General features: G+C 38.4%; 1 protein-coding gene across 4 annotated transcripts in view; it reads right to left on the bottom strand.

The window, feature by feature from the left end:
- Nucleotides 1–837: 837 nt before the first annotated feature.
- SEC24C (SEC24 homolog C, COPII coat complex component) overlaps nt 838–24776 on the bottom strand; it is a 34511-nt gene continuing 10572 nt past the window's right edge. Inside the window, exons 3-24 of one of the 4 annotated variants that reach the window (XM_083845135.1) lie at nt 22965–23085; nt 21799–21977; nt 21005–21457; nt 19590–19720; nt 18257–18325; nt 16420–16531; nt 15692–15819; nt 12875–13013; nt 11259–11374; nt 10814–10938; nt 10372–10563; nt 9352–9445; nt 8034–8150; nt 7386–7556; nt 6952–7048; nt 6521–6666; nt 5897–6035; nt 5156–5274; nt 4744–4923; nt 3926–4117; nt 3411–3500; nt 838–2986 (exon numbers count right to left, since the gene is read on the bottom strand). In XM_083845135.1, coding sequence (XP_083701261.1) covers nt 2846–2986; nt 3411–3500; nt 3926–4117; nt 4744–4923; nt 5156–5274; nt 5897–6035; nt 6521–6666; nt 6952–7048; nt 7386–7556; nt 8034–8150; nt 9352–9445; nt 10372–10563; nt 10814–10938; nt 11259–11374; nt 12875–13013; nt 15692–15819; nt 16420–16531; nt 18257–18325; nt 19590–19720; nt 21005–21457; nt 21799–21977; nt 22965–23085 — 3251 coding nt within the window. In that variant the 3' untranslated portion in view covers nt 838–2845. The remainder of the gene's footprint in view (nt 2987–3410; nt 3501–3925; nt 4118–4743; nt 4924–5155; nt 5275–5896; nt 6036–6520; nt 6667–6951; nt 7049–7385; nt 7557–8033; nt 8151–9351; nt 9446–10371; nt 10564–10813; nt 10939–11258; nt 11375–12874; nt 13014–15691; nt 15820–16419; nt 16532–18256; nt 18326–19589; nt 19721–21004; nt 21458–21798; nt 21978–22964; nt 23086–24776) is intronic. The other 3 variants (XM_083845137.1, XM_083845136.1, XM_083845138.1) reach the window with 3 other exon arrangements.

The following is a 24776-nucleotide window of genomic DNA, read 5'->3' as shown; positions in this document are numbered from 1 at the left end:
CCCTGCGTGCCACCCCCATCAGCTCCATCACTCGCTCAATCCCAGCAGAACAGGGGCTCAATCCCAGTAGACGTTGGCTCAGCAAGGCAATCTCCATACACATTGTACTACCACAAAGATTCCTGCAAGCACAATTTACTCCAAAATTGAGGTACAAGATGCACAAGGCCCATCATTATTGCAACGTTATCTCTCCAGTAGTGGACTCTGAACATAATGCACATTCTGTATGAGACTAATTTGAGAAATATTCCATAGCAAACCAAATAATTGGATGTTCATAGCAATGACTGTCTTGTGCTTTCATACACACTGTTGTAAGGTTATCAATAAAGTGTACAGTATCAATGCTCTAAGGCTACAGTCCAGCTGCACTGCCAGTTCAGTCTGAACTTTATTTTTGCAATTAGTCAAAAAAAAAGAAAAAAATCAAACCCCAAGAAACAGGAGAAAAAAGAAAAACAGCTTCCCTGTTATCTTGACTCTGAAGTAGGAAATCTCTCTCTCTGAAAAATGAAGACTGCAGAAGTCTTCAAGCTGGCATTGTCACAAGGTAACACACTTTTCCAATTAGAGAAAAAAACGAACAGAAAAAGGAAGTTTTTGCAAAATGAAAGTTCAGAAGGGGCAGAAAGTTAAAACTGTTCATCTAAGCAAAGTAACACTGAGATTAAACAGCACGCCTTTTGTCTGTTGGCTCTTGTTGAATTTCTTACCGTCATTCACTGTGAATAAGAAAACAAAAGACTGAACCTGGTCAGCAAAAGATTGGATTGTAAAGGACCACTTAGCTAGACTTCAGCCCTTCCCATTTCCTCCCTCCCGCAAAATACAGGGTTTGGAAAAATAAGCAGTGTTTATTTACTAACAATGACATAAAATACATCTTAATATATTTTTATTTCTTTACAAATTAAAAGATGCATTGGAAAAAACAAGTGAAGAAAACAAAAGGTTCATTTATGATCTCATTTCCACCCCCACACCCCCCAATATTAATACTAGAAATTAGTATTTGTGGAAGTCTGTGGTTGTTGAGCCTTATATTCCTGGGAAGTTGTTCCCCCCTCACCCCCGGTTAAAAATCCTCTAGATTTTGGGCTGGAGGGCAATACATGGAGTAAAAAGTCAGCCACACTCATACAAAAATGAGGAAGGTTCTGTCATTGTGAAAGTTTCTCCATTACAATTTTCATACTCCCCTTTCTCTGTAGTGATGGGAGGGAAGACAAACTAGCAGCATTAGAAGAAAAATGGATTTATATACATGCTACAGTATATGGAACTAAAACCACAGTCAAGTATTTTTCTGATCTAAACAAGGGCTTTCCTTCGAGATGTCAAGCCCAGGTCATATCTCCTTTAATCCAACCACACTTTTAGTACTATTGGTGGCTCAAACTCCTGGGTATTTTAGGAACACTTGTTAAGTGTTCAAGCTAAAATATACAAGCCCCCTTTCAAAAGCGAATAATCAAAGCCCTTAGGATTCTGAATTTGATTTACACTCGCTCCCTTTTTATAGGAGTCTTCTCATTCACCCGTGCAGAATGGAGTGATAGAGTGGCCAAAATGGATGGACTAATCTGAGGTATTTTAGTTTAACAAACAGGCTTATAAAAAGGTTTCGTGCAAGCTGATCGCTAGGCTGAATAGGGGAGGGCATAAACATCCAGTGATAAAACTCTTCACTACGGCCCCAATCCCGTCCAGTAACTGAAATCAGGTACTAGCAATACTTAATACAGTGCAGTCTAAATCTGTTTTTGTATCCCCTTCCTTGTAATACAGGGTCCAAAGCTTGTAATACAGGGTCCAAAGCAGTCTCAAATTTGCATCAGTAGAACTCATATTCCTGCTTGTTTACTACGATTCAGAATAGTGTAGTTGAAAATGGCCACTTCCTTTTCATCCAGTTCCCACACATCACCTTGTTTAAAAGTATTTTCTGCTTAACCTTAAGAGGCTTTTGTTCCCATCACCATCTGGATAGACAGGTAAGCTCTGCAGAAGAAGAGAGGCCATGGAACATGGATCAAGTAGGACATCACAGAGCTGTGCAATGAGAAGGAAAGGAGTCACCACTCACACCAACAGGAAGCTCTGACTCTACCCCTATGCTGTTCAGAAGCTAGTTATTGTTGTTTACTGAACTATTAATTCCTCCAGTACAGATCTGCACAGAAACTTATAGTACAGGGAAGATTGTGGAAAGAAATTTGCCCTCCTGCCTCCTGGCTTACCACTTTTTTTTTTTTTCAAGGGTTTCTGGTTCAGACAGCCACACGATACATTTGTGCTCTGCAACGTCACGTTTCCCTCTAAAAAGAGAAAGAGGCAAAATGTTTGGCTGCTTTATCTACCATCACCTGACATGCCTCCTGTCCTCCCAACCTGGGCACCCTCTTCACACTTAGAGCATGCACACGCGCCCATACAAACACACAGCAACTACCAGAAATTTTGAAGAGTTGTCGCTTTTTCACCCAATGTTGAATCATGTACAGTGAACTGAAAAAAAAACTACATTCATTACAACAGGATTAGCGAGCATGGGGGGGGGGGGGAGTGAACTCCTGCCAAGCACAGGAAACAATTTAGATACAAGTAAAAGACCTGGTATCAAAGGCCTTTTTGTTTGTTTTTTAGCCCTCACCAGGAAAAAAAAAATTCTCTCATATGGGACTGGGAGAGGTTGAACGGATTTCTGCTTATGCAATGTGTATTAAAAATTATGGAATTGTACAGATTTCTACGTTGTCCTTTTTAAGGGCACTGGGCCTTCTGATCAGGTCATTAGTTGAGGCTGAAATGTCACTGCTGAGTTCCAGCACCACTCCCTCCTCTAGCTCAGAAGCTGCCGAATCTCCTTGTGCATGTGACACAGGAAGTCCACATATGAAGCTCCCCCAGTCAGGCTCTTATCCTCCACCAAAAACTGTTTGAAGAGCATTTCCAGCTTATCTTCTTGCTTCACAATTATTAACTACAAACAAAAGCAATAGTGGATAGTTAGCAGAATTAATGTTCCAGAAGAAAGAAAAAGAGAAAAAAAGCTAAAAAAACAACGAAGGTAACTAGAACCACTGCATATATTGCTTATGTGTTTTCACTTCTATAATTAAGTTGGATTAAGTCTCAGTCATATTTAGAAGGAAAATAGCACATGGTATGTGGTCTGTGCAGTAGCATATTAAGTCTGAAATAATTCTAGTTTTAGAACTACGTTAAACACAGAACTCCAAAACTAACACCTGAAGTTTTTTTAGATGCTTGAAAACTTATGTTTGACTCACAGTTTTAAGAGTAAGCTCAGTGTTAGCCTTTACATGAATAAGGCTGGTATCACCTGCTCTAGTAAGAGTAAAAGAAGGGGACTTAGAGCTATGAATGAGGGACAACATTTTTACCTTCATGTAGCGGGATCTTTGCACTTGAAGCATGTCAATAATAGATCGTACTTTCTTTGAAAAGGGATTTTCCAAGACAGGCAGGGTATTCTGAAATTAAAGACATTCAATTCCCATTAGACAAAGAAATAGAGTGCAATTTAAAAAATCTCAGCAGTTCATCGTATTATATAACGTTACAAATATATTTACCACCACTAGCATAAAATTTCTTTGACCTCAGCTAATCAAAAGAAAATAAAGCATAGCATCAGAAATGAAGGTCAATTCTTAGTCCCATTTATGTATCACCTGTTCTCCTTACTGTCAGTGGAAATGTGGCTTGTCAAATAAAGCCAGCCAAAACAATGTCAACATGCCCAGATGAGGGATGTCTCCACTAGTTTCACATATCTGTGCTTCTCATTGTTAGTAATAAGAACCTATCTTTAAATTTTTCCCAACTTTCTTTCTCGTTGTTTTAACTATTGAGCGATTATCATAGACAGCATCTCCCGCACTGCCTCCCAGCTCACCAAAGTGCTGCTAATCTGACTGAAGGATGACACTCCAAAGAGGTTCTGTATCAGGCCTTGCTGCACGTTCACTCCCACCCACACAAAGATGTTCAGCCCATTCTCCAGCAGGTATATGTCACCCTTGGAGAGACGTTCCTCTGAGTTGCGGATTGCTGCTGGTAAGGAGTCACTGTCAACATCTGCTTTGGTCTGTTTTAGAGTGAAGTAAAAAAAAAATCAAGGTTATAAAATAAGACCATATTAAGTTCTGAAAATTTCTGCCACTAAGACCCCAGTGGTTTACCAATTGCTAGGACTCGTAATACTGCAATAATTCAGACTGAAGTATTGATTTGCTTAGCTTAGCTTTCTTACTGAACATGACACAGAAGCAGATGACAAACTCTTGGTTAGCAAAAGAGAACAGAAGATTGCTGTGAAAGTATTCTGTAGTTCCGATATTGCTTCCTGGAGCACTAATTGGTATTTACTGTTATTCCAGCAACTATATTACTGAAAAGTGAGAATAGTAGGTGGATTTTCCCTGCAACAATTAAAATTACTACATAAAATTAGAAGATGGCTTAGGATTTTTGAAAGACTACCAAAGAATCAAAAGGTTCTTGTCACATGCTCACGCCTCAGAGAAGATCTCAGCAAATTCACAAGAGGCAGTAATGTACCTATCACTGAAAAGAATTAAATGAAGTATCCTAACAGATGGCAGATCCCAAATACTTCTCAAATTACTTTTCATTGATAAAATACAAATGCCAGTCCTTAAGGTAAGTCAAGACAACAGCAAGTCTCCAGTGTTAAGAACCTGAATTACTCACCACGGGCAAAAGCCTTGGGTAAAAGAAAACGTTTGTTTCTGCCACATCCATGGATGTGACTAACTGGCGAATGTAGGCACGGTCATCTGTCGTGACCTCCGGACCAGGCTGAAGGACATCACTCTTCAACACACAATTCAAGTACACAGGAAGCAGCTTCATGCATTCAGGGAGGATCAGCTACAAGTCAGAAGCAGACAGAAGTTGGCCAGCTCTCTTGCTGAATAAGTTTATGCTCGACAAAACAAGGCTAACATGAGCCAACAGTGTGGTTCATAGGTGAGAAGTGAAAACTGACAGTGTAGTTATAATGTGGACCTGCAACAATAGTGCAAAACTTTTCTCTGGAAGAAGCTCACAGTCCCTTTTAATACCTGAGCCCCTGATTCAAATTTAAAGCATTAGTGCTTACCTGGCCAGCAGAAGATGGACTAGCACAGTTCTTTCGATAGCAAGCTAAGATCTGGGCACACTGGTTAATCAGTGCATCTCGGACAGTCTTTACTGGGCTGTTCAGTACTCCACGATATGCTGCACAGAAAGGAAGGACAGAAATGGACAGCTATCAAGAGATTGCTCATGAACAGTAAAAAAACACTACTTCCACAAAACAAATCTAAGTTGTTGTTTTTTTTTGTAGTAATGAAAGAGATGAATTCCTACTGAAAGTCTAAAGAAGCTCATTTACCCCCCTCTTATTACATATACTTCTACTCTCCATCTCTCATATGCTTTAAAACACACTTAGAATCATAGGTACAAATAAGGTTAAGAGTACAATACATACAAGTATTATATTTAACCCATATTCATAAACAGAGGCCACCGTTTCCTATTCCTGGAGGAAAAATTGGGAAGTCAGAAGAACTAATTAAACCAGTCCAAAAATAAATATGAGTTCAGACAGCTTTCAATACAAACCTCTTAAAAAATATAGATAAGATTTTGTAGGATGGATAAGCCTACATCCTCTATCTGTACTTCTTGCCCTAAACAACAATACTATAGGAAAGAGCACAAAGCTGCGATAAGTGAAACATCAGGATTGCCACCTGACACTTGATGCAAAAAGACTAAACAGGTGTCACTGAATGACAACAGGCATTTTAACACAGTTAGAGGTTATGTTTCTTGTTGCCATATTTAGTCTTACCATATTTAGCCAAGTAATTGATGAGTGTGTCTGTCTCACAGTTTCGATAGAGGTCAGCAAGCTGCGTGCAGCAGTTTAGTGAGAGGTTGTGAATGCGGAGTCGTCGCTGTCCAGCACAACTTGTATATAGCAGAGCACACTGCAAAAGACAAAAATGCCAAGATATAGGAAAGTGAGGTCCTGCTACAGTAAGAAAGGCAGGGTTTGAATACACCTCATTAAAAATCAGGATTCAGATGTCCGGACAAGAAGATTATGTAGAGGACTTGCACAGTAAGTTAAAAGAATATGCTAAGAATGAGTCAATGAAAGGTAACAGGCAGCAAACGTTAGCAGTCTGTATCACAGAAAGTTGTCTTTGAAAACAGATTGTGGATTGAAGCTTTCTAGGTCACCCTGAGACCATATATTCTGAAAGGTTAGGGATACAGTAAATGACATAAAGAATGCACAGTTCCTTGAGTGTCTAATAATTCAGCTTTAGAGCGAAAATCATCCTCTTCTGCAACTGGCACACTCCTGCAGTTTGTCTTTGGTTCTTGTTTTGATACATTTTTGTTGACAGTTTTCAATTGTTAACTGCTTTCCTTTTTCTATGGAAGCCTTCACCCTTCCCTGCCTCACCTGAAGGAGTGCACCACTGTCTTCACTCAGTTTGTCATCATGCTTGAATTCCACTGTGATGGTTTTATCACAGTCCAAACCTGCCATCTCTACGTCAGTTGTGTTGCTCATAAAGAAAGCTCCAAAAAAGTCAGTTGCTCGAATGCCTATGAAAGAAGGATACATGATAAATGAGCTGCACTTTTCAATAGAATAACAAGACAGCCTGTAGCGCCCTGAAAATCCTGTCACTAGGGACACTAATTATCTTGACAGATTTCAACAGGAATTTTTGTTCACTCTTGACAAAGTGCTTAGAAGTTCAAAGCTGTAAGAGAGCTTTTTGCATAGCCTAATCTCAAAAGTTTTAAATTAGGGGAAAAATCTGTTACTTCCCATGTGATATACTTAAAACAGTGAACTTATTAAGACTCATTCATGCTAACACCCACCTGTGCTTGTGCGTACTCTCATCACAGCATCAAATCCCACTTCTTTCTGGACATCTCTTCTCAAGTCATTCAGGAACCTATCCTGGTCTGTCTCCAGCTAAAACACAATCAATAATTCATGTTTCACCATAAATCAGAGCTGCTCCATAAATCACGATTAAAAAAAAAGACACCACCTGCAGTTTTACTCTAAAAATCAGCTCAGTGCCATACTAATATAATGTCATGCTAAAAGTTAACAGCATAGCTTGTTGTTCACAGAGATTGTGTAAAGACAAAGCTAACAAAATCATTTTGGTGAAAAACTTGAAGTAGCATTTTTATCTCCCAAGAAGTACTTGTTTGCTATGATTTACACAACAAAAAAAGAACTGGCAACTAAAGAGTAACTTTTACTCAAATCAAATACCAGTCTGACTCAATGGAGCTCTTACCTGGAAATATGCATACTTATAAATGGAGCCTCCTGTCTGGTAAGTTACTATGCCTAGTGTTGCCACATCCAAATACTGGTTTGGAAATAGGAACAGATCCACACAGCAGCCCTGGGCCACACAGTCCTTAGCCAAGTTGTTGTAGAAGCTTGTCTGAGGTTGAAACAAAGTCTAAGAAAGGAAATCAGAGATAAGATCAAAAATTTGTGCTAAGAGAAGGAAAGTGAGAGGCAGATTATAATCACAGGAAAAAAAACAGATGTAACACTTCAAGTCTCTATTCTGCGAAATTCTGATTATACGACATTCTTCCTGACCCTGCCTTTGAAAATGACTGTAATGTCATAAAAATTACTACACATCTTGCATTAATCCTAAATTCTGTATGTTTACTTTAACACATCATCTATAGTACTTTATCCTGTATAAGAATATAGATCTACTTCCTCTTCTTATACCAGAGCTATTCTTATGATGTCAACTCTACACAGCTGTGCCTGAGAACAGCCAATGAAGTGTAATGTTAAAAGATATTAGCTGTGATGGTTACACTGCATGCTACCCTTCTCATTCTTTCAGTGATACTTCAGAGCTACTTTATCCCATAAGGAGCATAATGTAGAAATGAATCATAAGCATCGTTATTACCTTCTCCTTATCTGTGTTGATCAGTTTCTTATCGTCCCTGTTCTTTAACTTCCCTGGGGCCTCTGCAATGGGCAGAGAGGTGTGGAAAATGAAGAGCTTGCCAGCACACTCAGCTGCCTACAGAAGAGAGGGGTGAAATTGCTCAAGTTAGAAACATTTAATAAAAACCTTCAGGCCAAAATGTGATTCAAGAACACACATCCAAGCATCTTTATTACTTCATTTCTTTATGTCAAGAAGGTACTACACACAGGCTCAGTAATCACTTGGCTACATCAGTGGTACCCATCACAGGGAGCACAGCTTGATGATCTGTTACAGAAAAGGAAGTTTCAGTTCTACTGGACCTGTGCTAGCTCCATGGCAGGGAGAAAAGGTCTGGCTTTAAGGAGACAAAGAGCAGTAAATTCTCTAAAAGCAGGACTCAGCTACAACAAGTTTTGCACAAATGAGTTAGATTGCTTTCTTCTCTCATTTACAGCTACTGAATTTGTGGGAATAAGGCAAGTCACAGAAATGGAAAAGGATGTCAATCTGACTTTCAAAAGATCATTAATTTTAAATCAATAGTCTCTGTAAACTCCAGCCAATATTTAGCAGGTTATTTTCTCTAATACAAGCAGTGAGCAATCAATTAGTAGTTTGAATTGCTTCTTGACTGAAATAGTTACCAAACCTGAGTTTAGGGGAGACTTCTAAGGACTTATATGACAGACAAATTTAAGTTATAAGAACAGATTTGGGTGAAATCATACAGGAAATCCATTTGATCAATACATACAAGTCTGAGTTAGGTCACACATGCAATTACCTGAAATACTGGAATGGAAGAACTTTTGGAAAATTTTACTGGTATGTAATAAAATTTTACACATTGGTATGGACAACTTCAACAGATTGCATTCTCTCCTTTTATTTAAATTTATACCAGAGCTTCCAGCACAGGATTAGAAAGACACCGTGTTACAGAACTCCTTCTAAATTACATATGAAGGAGTTCAGCACCTGGTTTTAACACTGGAAGGTCTTTTCTGTAGGTTCTGGAAACTGTTCAAAGCAAAAATGCTGCCAGGTCACCAAGATTAAGCCTCATTTCTTGTACTCTGAGCAAAAATGCTTTAAAAAAATTATGTAGAGAAGAGATAGCTGGCTACAAAGAACTGGAGGTATCTGCACTTTAACAGGCCAAGGGACTATATGTAGCACATCTACCACAAGGAGACTTACTAAAAGCTTTAGAACTCTTAGTAGAGAATAATGGAACATGAACTTCAGAGTAAGCAGACTGAAAATTTGCTATGACATTGCAATTACCAACCTTCAGCGCTTCCAGTCCTGCTTGAATCACAGGTCCAAAAACAGTTTCTGTTTCTCTGGTGTCTGCAAACATTTCTGGAATCTGGTCCAGCAAACTAGCAAAGAAAAAGGAGGAATTCAGGAAGATTCTATAGAAGTGGTAAAGCCACAGTTTTAGTTTAATTAGTTGTTGACCTATGAGACTGAGGTGGTTTAAACAGAAGTCCCTAAACATGCCTATATTTTCTGAAGATATGTTTGTTTTTTTTTTTTTTTAAACACAGTATTTGCCATCCCATTGCTTATGTGTGAAAAAACTCATACTTCAATAGCTGTTTGTGCTCTTTTAATATATTCCAATGCATATTGTTAGGTAAACTCTTATGAGAGACTAGCAACACTTCACCTCTGTTTGCCAAACATCCTATGTGCTATTCAAAGATTAATAGACTTAACTCACAGATTTGTACTTGCTCTTGTTAATGCACTACAGAACAGGCAGGTAATTTTCGTTCACAACATGAACTGTGTCTAGTTCCCAAAACCTACTTACCTAAACACCATAAATCAATTGCAATTCAAGTATAGTGTTAGATAGCTTGCCAAAATTTTGTTAATTTCTTTCTTTCTTTCCTTCTAGATTTTACCTTCTCTATCCTGCTCATTCAATTTTTTCCACTGAACCAAAATCAGACACCTTTGTTGTTTTAGTTTATAATTTACCTGGTCTTAAAGATAATGATTCAGTATTCCTACAACTTTCACTCTCCACCATTTTATTTTTTTTCCTCCCCTAGAAATACACTTCTGCACCAAATCCCATTACATATAGCCTCTGCCAAGCTGGTCTGGAAGCCAAATAAACCCTTACACCCTATGAATTTTTCTCAAAGAGTATAGGAAAACACTGTAAGAAGTCACTGTAGTGACTTCTAGGCACATAACACAACAAATAAGCAGTGAACATGACACTTTTAAATGAAACACTTAAGTCTACCAAACAAAATGTTTACTCTACACAACATAATTCAGTTTCTGTTACCTGATAATAACTGTCCTGGACTCGTTCACATTCACCAGGAAACCATCAAGGAGTGGCACAAACATGTCTGCCACATCTGAGACAACCATCATTTGTGGCTGTGCCAATGAGCTCTTCACATTATAGAAGTGTAATACCTTGTTGTAAGTGACAAAGCCTACTCGAATGGCTGATTCTTCCATGTTTCCTTCTCTGTAAGAGACATACTTCTAAGTAGATGGCAAAATCATTACACAGTATCCAACACAATAAGGGGTAAAGGAGAAAACAAAAGGAAGGAAAAATCTTTCAGCTAGAAAGGTACTCAGATGTCCTGCTTGATCTCTGCAAACAAAAGCTTGACAGGATTATCTTTTTTTTTTTTTTTAAACCCCTGGCTTTTTTAAAAAGGAGAAAGTGAGTTTCCCCCGTTTCGGCTGGCTACAATAGTACACGTACATACCTGGGCAGGTAATCTAGGAGTGACTTCAATTCTTCACATATTAGCCTCACTAAGCCACTCTTCACAGCATTGTAAGACACATCAATCATGAAAATGAAAGCAGGTGGACTAGGAAATTTGTTATTCTGTGGAAGAGGGGGAAGAAGTCACATTAAGGCCATGTAACGCAAACCACAACAGCTCTATAACATGGACAAACAAATGCTGGTCAAAACTCTAACAGTATTCATGTACTTTTCACTCATGAGAAGTGATTGTTTCTTCAGATTACTTTCACATTCCTGCCCATCTAACAGAAATATAAGTGCACTGTGCTTGAAATGGAGCACTGCTATGTACCCTGACAAATTCTGGTATCTCTCAACATACAGCAGATGACTTTTTTCAGAAAATGTTTGGTTTTTATTTAAAAGCAAAACATAGTAATTAACACATACTACTGTACCTTGCAGTAGTCAACTGTTGCCAGAAACTCATAGGACCCCAATGATAACTCAGGTCGATCATAGAAGTCTACTCGCTTGCCAGTGTGATCCAAATGCTGGAAGTAGTGAGGTGGCACTGGGGAAGGAAAAAACATGAAGTTCAGTAACAAACCATGATAAGCACTGTCACAGATGGTTCAAATAAAACTCCTGGAAAAATAGCTAGCTAGACCTCTGTGCTACCATGCAAGTATTACAAGAAATATTGATGCAATTAAAAGTATCATTAAATCCAAGAAATACAAATGAACTGCTTCCAATTTGTCTTATGCACCAGGTGACATTACAGTCACTATCGTATTTTTCTTGAATCTTTTACATTCTGATTTGGTATTTCATATCAGAAAGATCACTGCAACATGCACTTTGAGTTTTCTGAGTTTAGTCCAAAGGAGAAAATAGGAGAGTGATTTAGTCCAAAGGAGAAAAAAATTGTTGCTACTTGTAAAAGTAGTAACAAATGACTTGCAATAGAATTTGCGACAAGCTACAGGCTTCACTATTACTGAGACAGTTCAGACATACCAAAAAACTGAGCCCCTCCTTTTATTATGAGTTATTCAAAACAATCAAAGTTTCAACAGTTCTGAAGAACACTGTGATACCATTAACACTCTATATGTAAGCAGATATCATTCTCTACTCTCTAAGTACGCATCCAGTACAAGCTAATTACTTGATTTCTTTTTCACAGAAAACAGGAATTGCTCTGAAGCATTAGGTACAACTACATTAGATTTTCACAACATCTTGTATCATCCCTCCCTTTTATACACCTGCTCAGTTGTTGCAGGTACAGCCATTCATACAGCTGCTGAGTGAATGTTTAGGGAACGCATGCATGCAGACCAAAAAAAAAAAATCAAGAAGTTTTTGGTTTTTTAGAACTGACCACTTCTAGCCCTAGTCAGCTTCCTATTTTGGTTTGCCATGGACCTATACAAACAGTTGTACAGCGTAACTGAGGTGATGAGATCAAACAGTCCATTAAAAGCCATCAGTACTACCAAATGAAACACTCAAAAACAAGTTCCTTGTACCCCGCATTACCACTGTACATACAAACCAGATCTACAGACATCATGTTATAAGCACATATATTAAGCACTTCTGCTTAAGAGGGAGCATGTTTGTATTGATTTAGAAGAGCAGTGAAGATAAACTGGCATATATTAAATACTCCTATTCAACTGTAGCAGATTTACCTACAATCTCATCTCTAAGCAGTGTCCAAACAGGCTTTGTGAGCCAGAACAAAATCCTAACTCATGCTACTAACTAGATATTCATCTCAATAACAAATAATTTCTCAGAACACTATACATCATGCAACAAGTACCTCACATTAAAACATTTGGTATGATAAAACTACAAAACATAAGCACCTGCTTAATTTGAACGTCATTTAATAACTGAGCAGTGAACATGTTTTAATCTTTTTTTCCAACAGTAAACACATTACAGCATAATATACATTAGATATGACCGTAACATGATTAAGATTCATTTCTTCACATCTTTTTTTTGAAGATCACTACAGTAGTGCCTATAGGCTAGTTTTCAGAAGAAGCCTTACCCTCAGTGACACAGCTGCAGAAACAGCACTGGAACCTCCTTCCACCCTCAATAAACTGCATAAAAGGGCACATGTAGGCCTTGCACCTATTACATCGGACAGGACCAGATTCTCCATGATCTACTAAATAAGGAAGGGTCTGTGGAAACAGGAAAAAAAAACAAATAAAAAGGTCACATGATGATGAGAAATAAGTGACCACATATACTGCAAAGCTTAAAACTATTTCCTTGTAAATTGTATAGAATTTAGCATTTTTGGCAGCTGTGGGAGAAAGTGCAGGGGAAGCCTGAACAAGTATTTTACAAGTATTTTTCAGCTCAAGCTCTTAACACAGCAGTTCCTTTGTGGGCTGCAGTCATTAATAATGGGCTATCCCACTTACACACAAAGAAGTACTTGGGCATGGTGTTGCACCACCTTATATAGTAGCCTGCTTGAGGAGCATGAGCTCTAGCAGGAAAGCCACGCTGCACAGCACAGATGGATCCCAAGTGGACACTGAAGCCATGCAAACAACAGCTGTGATAACATCATGGGAGCGAACACACAATTTCCACCTCACTCCAGGTTGATTTTTTTTTTTTAAAAACAATTCTTTACCTCCTATGTTTTTCCCTTATAAAAAAACAATTTTTTTTTTTTACACAAAATAGAAGCCAGTCACTACATTCCACAAATTCAAGAATTTAAAGCACCCAGATTATCTTAAAAATTTTAAATGGTTAAAACTTATTTTTGAAGTCCTCCATGAAATACAACATATCCTTATGTTCTTCTTGTCTTGACACCACTGTGTAATTTTAAAGGACTTGCTATCATGTAGCGAGACCATTTTTCAACTATTACTGGCAATATAGTCTTTTTGCAGCCAAACCAGAGTAAGATGCTTGGCAACTTCTTCAGCTTTTTAACCTCAGAATGAGCAAAAGCACTTTAAAATGATTAAGACGGAGCTTTTGCAAGCTACAAGCTACATTCACAGTTCAAGACACCTTTCAGTAACTAAGAATCTAGCTCAAGATGTTTAATTACTTTTAAAGTATGACATTCAAGGTGTTCAATTTTAATTCTTACAGGCACCGTAAACCTCTGATCATTTTTAAGAAAGAATGTATTCCTTGAGCGTAAGTTGAACAAATGCCCTTGATGCTTCTTTCTTCTTCATGCTGCAGATGTATCAAATTTCTGATTCACCCCCACTAGTCATTTATTGACAATACAATGGCTTTGCTGCCTGTGTGTCTCAGTTCCTACCCACTAGGCTGACCTCCTCCAAGGAAACAAAATTTCAAGTTTTCTGATTTCTAGGCAATATTAGTATTAAGTTTCCACACAATAAGCCTCTCCCCCCCCCAGCCCCCCCGCCAAAATAAGCAGTACTATACATAACTTGCTACTTACCACTTACTACCAGAAGGCACACAGATACTTCTTATAAAACTCCCAAGTTTTCCTTTCTGAACTGTGTATTAACATAGGGCAAAGGCCCTGTATCTCGCAACCAGATGCTGAAATTTTCACAGGTTCTAGATTTATCCAGATGTTGCATTTTCACCAGTCCTATTTATCCTCTTACTACTGATATGTTAAACGTTAGCTCTATTTACAATCCTATTGCTCTCAACAGCTGAGCCTACATCTATCAGAAGGGCTCCTCCACAGGGAGTTTGCCCTTGCCATAAAGAACTTCCTAATACTGGAAGCTCACCAAACTCCAGGACAATTTTCCGATCCTAGACATGTTTTTTCTGGATATCACAAGTGTCTGTTCAAAGCATAAACACACCATGAGAGCTAATAGCTAGTTTGTAAAACTTGTCTGAAAATGTGACCCCAGGTTTCTCAAGAAAGATCACATTTGCCTATTACTCTCCTTTTAAACTCCAGCCAGATACAGAAATTAAATTCAGAACTCAGTTTTATCGCAAACTAATTTTCAGAATCCAAATCATAGTTTAGGAACATTAGTCAAATGAAACAAAAACCACCCTTAAACACCAGAAAACATTCCTTTCTTCATGAGATGTTAAAGTTCAGTTTAACAACACAGAGAACACTGCAAACATATTAAAATTTCACAAGCATATTTGTCTTTATGTCACTGCTCTAAGTAAACTAATGCTACACAGTAACCAGAGTATTTGCCATACTTTTAATACAGTTTCCAGCTCTCATATTCTCAAAGCTTTTATCTTCTCAGCAACCAGACAGAGTAGGTAAAAGGCTGGCTAGCTAGCCACATATGACACCTAGAAGGAAACAAGAGGTGCACAGAGCAAGTGCAGAAATTCAAGTGCAGTTCAGCAGAGCCTGGAACTCAGTCTCACGCTGTCAGTTATCCCACACAGTGCTGTGCATGGACACAACATTAGGCAGCTTAACCAGCACTGCTTGATACATTCTCATCCAATTCCACAACTTGATATCCTAGAAAACAATATCAGTGATTTGTTACCATTTCAATACTGTAGACCAAGAAAGAAATCGAGATCAACTCAAAGTGCACACATTTATTAGCATCCTAGTATTGTGGTCATTTGGTCAGAATGATGCTCGACAGTTACTGCAAAAAAGAAAGCTGAGATTCTCATAGCAATCAAAATATTAAATGTTTTGAATACAATGTTCTTTTGCCTTACAGATCTCTGCCACACACTTGTGAGAGAACCAACATTTACCTAGGCTTAGTTACTTGAACATGCCTACTGTCGTAAGTCAAACAAGGTTATCTGTAAAATACGAACATCTAATAGCATTCTCCTGACAAGTTCAGATTGCATACAGTGCATGTGTGACTTCACATACAGTTCTCACCTCATCTGGGGGTAGGGTAGCCAGTGGTTTTATGACAGCAGCTAGAGGAACTTGGGACTGTTTGGCCATATCTGATGTGCAGGGAATATTGTATGATGTACATCTTATATAGCGGGGGCTTGCGTTACCTGGAGAACAAAGGAAAAAATGCCAACAAATTTCAGTGAAGTTTATATTAAGAACAGAAATCAAGATAGCTTCAGTTTTGCTGCTGAGTCACAGAATAAGAATGTATCCAAAAAAAACAAAGACATAAAACTTAATTCCCAACCAAAAGCCTCTTTACAACTAACTAAGCATAATAAAAGCCCTTAACTCAAAACAAGTGAATTTGACTCCATATCAACTTCACCTCTAAAGTATTCCCATTCCACTCTTTTTGCAGACTAAATCTTACTACGGGCAAAGATCTCAACTCAGACATTTCTAGTGCTTGATTTTGTAAGTCTGGCTGAAGAGCAAAGCACTCGATTACAGAAATGGATTCTGAAGTTTTAAGGAAGCTTAAAATCTCCAAATAAAGTCATGGGAAATAAAAAGATTAAATTCTTTCTCTATAAAATCCATGAACCAAATGGCATCCCATTCATACTTAAAGACACTGTTTGCAGTCCAATTCAAACGATATTACCAGTAAATTTCAGTTCTGACCTGAATGATTAAAGACAATTCTGCCACTTTTTTAGGCTTGCATTCATTGTTTGAATTCATTGTTAAAAATATTTTACCTTGATCCTTGACCAAGAAATTGGTAGTAACAAGCGGTGGGACCTGTCCTCTTACTCCGGTGACAAATGGTTCTGATCCACGGTTACTTCTGTCATCTTCAATCACTTGAATCTATGATCGAATAAAACATCACATTAATCTTTGGAGGCTTGGTTTCAAAGTACTATAAAATATAAAACTTGCATCTGTAAGACAGTGAAAAGGGAACCTGAGGCAAACATCACTAGCTCTAAAAATAAGAGGTCTAAGGCAAGCAGGTTTTGTCAAGCAGTCACCTCTCAGTTGGATTTCAATTATTACTGAATGACTAACAAAAAAATACAAATGGTATTTTCCCCAAGTATTGAGTAGTAGCATACTTTGTGTTTTAAGGCATAATCTGAACTCATAAAAAGCAAACTTAGGTCAAGAAAGGGTTTTTTTGCTAGTGTTTCCGTTTACTAGTCCTAGCCAAATTAAAATCAGAAGCTTCTTTAAGCCTCAGGGTGAAGTTCTATACATGACCTGACTTCTCCTTTCTGTTGTGCTCCCACTGCTTTCATAGCATGCATTTATTTTCATCCACTGCAGCTCTGACCTAAGGACATGCTTGCCAGCTCAACTGTAAATCTTTATTGCACTGTAGTGCTCAAGAATTTATGATTCGAATTCTGGGGATGAGGAAAGTGAAGTTTCACTGGAGCTGAAAATGATCCAAGCTTAAACTTCACAAAAGCAGAAAACAGCCAAAAAATTGTAACTTCCTTACAATTTCAATTTCTTCATTAATGCAAATGTTCTTAAGAAAACAGAAACACATGGATATTTTAGTCAAGTAAAACTGATAAGAACAGAAGATTGTTCTTATACGTTTTTAACTACCTTTACCATTCCAGTGCTTGAATCTATGCACTAAAGCCAGCGGCTGTTTTGCCACCAAACACACATACCTTTGCTTAGAGTCAAATCGCAAAATGCGAAATTTTGCACAGCAAAACTTCTACCCTCTCACTATGGCTTCCAAGGAGCCAGCAAAAACACCACCCATAGCATCAGACAGTGACTTCTAGGATAAATCTAGTTCTAGCTCAAAAGCCCACAGACTGATTGACATTTGTGACTTCACTGCTTGTAGCTGTTGTATGACCAAATTTGGTTAAACAAAGAAGAATTGATACAAGGGTCATTGCTTTTTTTTTTCTTCCAATGGAAAAGGTAGCTGCTTTTTCTTTAGGTAGAGTTCTCTAGACATAACCATTCTATTTTCAAAATCAAAATGTAATGGTTATGTATGAGCACAGATAATGGAAGAATGTTTATGGCTCCCCAGACCTCTTATTAGTCAACTAAGATTTACAGGAATTAACATCCAAACAAAAATAGTTTCTCCTCAGTTTTAGAGTTTCGAAGCACTAGCCTAGTACCGGTATCAACAAGAACTGTAATCAAATTCTGCTTAGAACTGGTAGAAGACACGGCTACAAAGGCTCATGCTGTGTGTATGTTAACATGGGATGTGCTATACGGACAATTATACCGATGGCTTACACTGAAAATGCCAGTTGGAACCTGACGGAGATATTTTAAGGATCAGAAAAGTAAAGGGGAGACATTCTTCATGATCTGTTTCTGCAACGATCTGCTTTCTATTGCCTCACCAGTCATCACAGAAGAGAAGATTTTAAACAACCTCTTGTGGTGTTATGCTACTCATTTTGATAAGGCAAACAGAAGACAGCAAGGAAAGGATAAAGGATTAATGATGGAGGGTTAGTGAGGTGAAGGTCAGATAACAGGCATGCACAGATAGATGGTCACCAACACACAGACTACAATTGACATAGATACAGCACTTACTGGACTAGGAATTGCATCTGGGTCTATTCTGTGCCTGGGTTTCTGCTGGGGTGGCAGCTCATTAAGTTGCTTTATTATTTTTTGTTTTTTAAATAAAGAGTGCCACAAAAAAAAGAAAAAAAAGAGAAGAGAATAATAAAACAAAGAGTAACAGTGTTACTTCTCTCTACCCAAACTTGTAGCACTGGAATTAGGTATTTGGACATAGGTTCATGCAACAAGAAACACCAGCTTCTGCAGCATACACTGAACCTAAAAATCAGTCTTGAGGTTGTATCGGGCCTGGGCACCGAACACATTGCTAACAGACGTAGTGGCTCACGTGCTCATTTCGGTTAGAAATTGGGGATTTATGTTTTAAGAACATGCTGAAATGAAGATAACTGATACAAGCCATTTAAGATTTCATTTAGTGGGAGAGAAGAGAAGCAGACAAGCAATTACAAGTTTTTATATTCCATGTAAAAAAATTTGCAGTCCCAAGCCTTGCATAAACCTGAAGTCTGTGAACAGCTCACCATTTCTGAATAGCAATAATTTTGAATAGCAACAGTCAAAATCTCAGCTGTAACTCAAAACTAATTTTTTTTTTTATAGTTTTTAATTAAACTGATTTTAAGCACTGTCCTGGAAATGCTTCCTGTTATCAAATGATTGTAGCCTTCTGAGACAGAACAACATCAGGAGCAGTGGAAGGAACAGCACAGCAGACTAGGGGCAACAATGCTCCCAGGCTTAGTATTACTCATCATTGTCAACCATCACACATCATTGCTCCTCTTTTCTCAGAGACTCCATTCTAAAAAATAATTCTAATTTGAGAAGTTGCCCATATTTGACTGAAGTAGTGTCCTGACTTAATGACACAAAGAAAGCTAACCAGCTCTTTGACAGAGTAGAAGAAAAAGGAAAGGAAAAGCACTACAACCATCTCCTATGAACCATACTTTAAACCTGGAACATACAGTTCATAGCTTGCCACCTCAAAACCAGCAATTAGTTCACCTTGGAATGTAGTTAAGCAGGAATTCAGAAGTGGTCAAGCAAGTATAATCAAAGCCCTCCAGGACTTCCAAAACATAAACCATAACACGGTACAGAAGACCACCTGAGAAATTAGAGCACTGATTTTCACATGCAATGCCTTTCTTTAGTCTTCTGGGCTTATTCATAACAAATGACTGAAGCTTGGATATACTAGAGAAAAGCAAGCAGGAAAATATACTGCTGTTCTTTGGAAGAAGAAACCTGCTTTCAGCTCTGGACTTTGTCAGTTTCGTTTAACATAAAGACACTATGGGAGAGTTCACACTAAAGAACAAAGTAGGCTTACAGGGCTAGGAATGGAATCTGGATCCAAGCGCTTTGGTGGAGGTGGTGGTCCAGGCTGACTTCCATAATTTGGTGTTCCTGGATAAGCTCCTCCATAGTTTGGTTGGGGGCCCCTCACCTGTTCAAAGGAACCTTACAAGAAAGAATCAATAGAATCAAACATTAGCTAACATTAGGCAATTCCTCATCAAGCACCTCCCATTTTTCCTGTCTTCTTAAAAAAAAACAAACAAGAAGTTACAACAGGAAACTACACGCTTTTCAGTCAATTAGGTTTAAACACATTTATCAATGTTTCAACTCAGTACATCTCTATCAATGATCCAATAAACGGACACAGTCTTCCTTAAAACCAGACTTAAAGAAACGTTGTGTTTTAAGACTAACATAACTAGTTTTAAAACATATGATTAAAACATGCATTAAGATCATGTACTATGAATATTCAGGTTGAGCTGCAGAACTACCTAATAGAAAGCGCACACAGAACAGCCAAATAGCCAGCGGATGACCCATAATGCCTCAAACTCAAGTTATGCAAGGATTTCTCTCAGGCAGTTTTGTACTGCCTGAAAGCACAGTAATAAGTTAGCACGTGACAACTTCTTTTGTTTTGTAACTCATGGAAGTAATTTCACATCACATTACACAATTCCAGTCAATTACGGAATAACATTGTGATTCACCCCACGAGTCTTTTTACAGTTCATAGCAATTTGGACAGATGTTTAAACAAATAATTTACCTGGCTACTTGTGCAAGGCTGCATGTGGGGGACAGGATTTTCAATCCTGACACTTGCACATGATTACTTTATCCTAGCTATCTGCAAACATTATTGATTAAAAATCAGCCCAAACTGTTTTATAATCCAGAAAGTTCAAGTGATATTACTTCTAAGCACATACGAGACGTGAAGGGTTTTACAAGGAGAAAAATCCAGCTTTGTGAATTAAAGAAGAAAAAGTTGCAACTCCTTTTCAATGTATAACACTCCTCTAATACACAGTGTATATTCATACCCAGTGTGCACATTGTTAAAAACTATAATAATGATTTTCAGGATTTCAAATCTCTACTTTTGAAAGACAAGGTTGCAGTCATCAAATTTAATTTTGTATTACAATTTGACCACAATTTTTTGTGCTATTATGGCACTAAGCATTGAACACTTTTTTGGCCAAGTAAGCTAGGCTTCTTTTAATTACATTAACCTGATTAAAACCTGCATGACAAATAGCTTAGAATGATAAATCCTACTCTTTGTCTTAGATTTGTCCTTCACACCAGGGAAACAAGAGGGAAGCTCTGAAGTGAAGCCAGAAGCTTGCAAGTTACAAACCTGAAAGCTGTTTCTCAGTTTGCAGCACACAGAGAATACCCCTAACTTAAAATTCCTACACTAGAAATACTCACCGTTCTGCTGCATTTGGTAACCTGGCTGAGGAGGATGAGTGGGAGGAGGTGGTCCACGGAGGCCACTCATGGGAGGCCCTGGGTAAGGCCCTGACAGAGTTGATGGAGGTGGTGGTGGTGAGGATACATGATTAGGCTGTGATGTTGGCGGTCCAGCAGCTGTCTGCACAGGCAGCGGTGGGCCTGGCATGGTAGGTGGCCTTGGGGCACCTGTGGTAGGAGGATAAGAGGAAGGTCCAATCCCTGTAGAAGATGGAGGTGAAGCAAAACCAGGGACTTGAGTAGGCAGGCGCTGAGTTGATACTGGTTGACCAGAAAAGGGAGGCTGTGCCAAAGGAAGACCCTGAGACACACTGGGAGGAAGGGGTCCTTGGCTCGCAGTGTAAGGTGTGTAGAGACCAGATCCTGTTGCACTAAAGCTCCCTGAGACTGGGGGAACCGATGTTGGGGGACCTTTTAAGAAGAAAAGAGGACGTTACCATCATTTTTTTCTATCCTCAAAATATTTAATTCCAAATAGATCACAGAAGACTCAAAACACCTTCACTCTAGAGCATCTCAACTGGTGTGTATATATATATAATTTTCTCATCTTCAGATGGACATTCCAGTACTAACAGAGACAAACCTTAAGTGATCATACTCTTAAATTCAAACAGCTAACGGATACGAAACCTGACAGTTCCTTCAGTGCCTTCTTTTCCCCTCCCCGCCCTGTCCCCTGCCTCACAGTCTAAGCTGCTTATTTTCAACAACCAGAATACATTTCAGGATTCAGGGAGAGGAAACCTTACCATAGCCCAGTCCAGCTGGGGGAGGAGCAGAGGTTGAAGTACTGCCAATTGTCATCCCTGCCATGTGATTGCTGAGTTGCTGTACACTGGCTGGAGGTGGACCATATTGCTGGAGCATAGATGTCTGGCTGACAGGCACGGGTGCTGAGCCTGGCAGAAACGGCTGAGAAGCAGGCGGCCTGAGAGGGGAGATGAGAATCTTCACTGGGTCGTCCATTACGCAAGCAGTTACAATTCCCCATGCCTTTATAAGTTGTTCTACCATATAAACACCAGCTAGGGGTCAATAATATACATGAACTAAAAACTAAGCACTGTAGCTACGTTTCTGAAAAATAATTACATATCCTGCATAGATCCAAACCCGTTTCATCATAAAAATCTGTTGCTTCTTAAAAACACAAATTTTATGTTCAAAATATTTTTTATTAATTCCATTTTAGTTATCATAATAAATCAGAAACACTGCAAGGGAGTCTACAGGGTAAGAAACAATACTGCTTGCACAGGTATCTAAGAAGGCTCTGTTGTTCAAAGGATTTGGACTCTCCAGCTTAACCAGAAAGCAGCAAAAACCAACCACCTTCCCCCCAACTAGTAATCAGTAGGTAGGACTGCTGCCCCTTTCACCCCATGGGTAATGGCAATATCTTTCTAGAGAAGATGCCAAGAACTTAAGATGGAGACAACTCAGGGATCCACAAGAGGAAAAAAAAAACAACAAAAAACAGAACCAATACTAAGGAATTACTCAGTAGTAACAGGTAGCAACATGCTCCAGAAAGGCTAGTTCACATTGCCAGGGAACCAAATACAGCTACTGTGTGGATGCAATCGTTTCCAAACAAGGCAGATCATGGGAATCAGGAAATTCCTTATGGGAAAACGACTACCACAAAAAAAGGGTCTTTGGAGGAGAAGTGGTTTTGATCAACCAGTCACTGACCCATATCCTTCCATAACCTTTTTATCTAAAGATATTCCTATTTTCTAACAAATATCCTTCCTTATGGTAAAATGTTGATTCAAAACAATAAGGAAAAAAAAGTCAATGCCCACCACAGCAAAAACATTGCATTTAGTTTGTTTTATATCCTAAAAGGTCTAGACATAGCCTAGGTCTACCAAGGTAGGCTTTTGCTACAACTTTCTTTTCTTGTGTATACCTCTGCATTGGTGCTGTTGAAGCTGGAATCCCATTCTGCACATCTCCTTGTCCAAATGGACTGTACCCCAGGTGACCAGAAGAAAGAGATGTTCCAGAGGTTGAAGGGGCTCTTACCGAACCTGCAGACATAAAAAAAAAAATCAAATTATTCACAGAAACAAGGGCTTCAACCAGCTACCATGAAAAATCAAAGGAGGAAAAGGAGTTTAGTGATGGCCAAATTGATGTATCAACACTACTCCAGCAGCAAATCATTTATACAACCATATTAGTAGCAAAACTGAAAACAAGTATTTTTAGCCATTGTCACCAGTCACACCCCCACACACATCAAGTACAAAATATGCACCATGGAGAGTTCTTTTAAAAAGGACTTCATCTTTTGACGAAGAACCAACCGTGTTCTTGTCAGAAAGGTATTAGGTTCCTCCCCCTCCAAGTCCAATTATTTTTTATCCAGAGTATGAAAAGTATTTAAGTGGTACCTAATGTTCATTACAGGTCAGTTTTCTCTACTTAAGGGGTAAGTGTGTCATGCAAATAGATTCAGTTTTGAAAAACTGAGTTCTACCAGCTGCTTTTATACACAACATAGCAGGGACCACCACAGAGGGCCAGTCCCAGCCTCTTAAGGTTGCAGGGTAACAGGAATACTTTCTCATTTTTCAAAGTGAACTGGTTCAGTCACGGACCAAACCTATTTGCTTCAAAATTAAGTCTTGTCACTTTCCAGACCACACAATGCTGGATACAATGCCAACAGATATACAGCAGCATTTACTTCCAAAAAAGAGAGAATATAAACTTCTATTTTAATAATATTAAATTAAAAAATGCTGTTAAATAGAACAGCCATGTGACCACGCCTGCTAACCACAATGGAACATATTTCATATATGGGGTACAGTTCAACACTGATGACTCAAACACCTTAAACTGCGAGAAGACCAGAGCAGCACATAGACAACGCTGTGTCTTGCGACAGCGTGACAAGTTCAGAAGGGATTCCGAAGCCTTCCTGTGAGGAACCATTACGAAATAGAAAACATATAAGAGAAGCCACTTCTCAATTCTATCGCGTAATTTACTCACCAAAGCATGAGGTTTCAACTCACATTTTTATCTTACCTGTTACATGTACATTTTAGGAAGCTTGTGGGAGTAAATTCAAGGAGTTAGCTAGACCTTTTATGAATGACCAGTAGCTTTTGATTTTTTTTCCCCTTTGGTTTTAAGTTTTACTAAACCTCGTCCTGCACTTCATTTTGAGATTCAGAACTCAATTTCCAGATAAATTTATTATTTTTATATACCTTTATCTCATTAAACATTTTCTTTATAGCACCTGTTATAGCACCTCTGTCTTACTGCTTCTCTGGCCAAGCATCTCCTGATCCCTAACCATTTTTATGTTGTCACTTTCTGTGGTATTTTTATTTCTGAATGTCTTTTTTAACATTTTTCATGTTAATTTGATATACTTTCATTTGTTTTGGAATTTCATTTCACGGTACATCTAAACTGTTTGGCATTGTCATCTTTTGTCTTTGAAAGAATACGCTTTTTTCCCTTTTTTTTTTTTACATTGTTTACATATTTTTTCAGCTTTAACATGCATACAATTTGACAAATGCATGTTTAATTCAGAAAAAGCTTCAAAAGTCTTCTTTTCTAGTCCTTGTCACAAACATACTTCTCTAACCATTAGCACAGACTGCTCAAATAACCACTGGAAAAAAATCACTTAAAGGGTATGAATATCTAGTGGTTTATCATCTTAAGGTTCACTGCTCTTGAGGAATCTTGAAGT

Source organism: Anser anser (assembly GCF_964211835.1).
Source record: "Anser anser genome assembly, chromosome: 7".
NCBI classification, from domain to species: Eukaryota; Metazoa; Chordata; class Aves; order Anseriformes; family Anatidae; genus Anser; species Anser anser.
The sequence above is the reverse complement of the archived record's forward strand: the minus strand, read 5'-3'. Positions and strand labels throughout refer to the sequence as shown.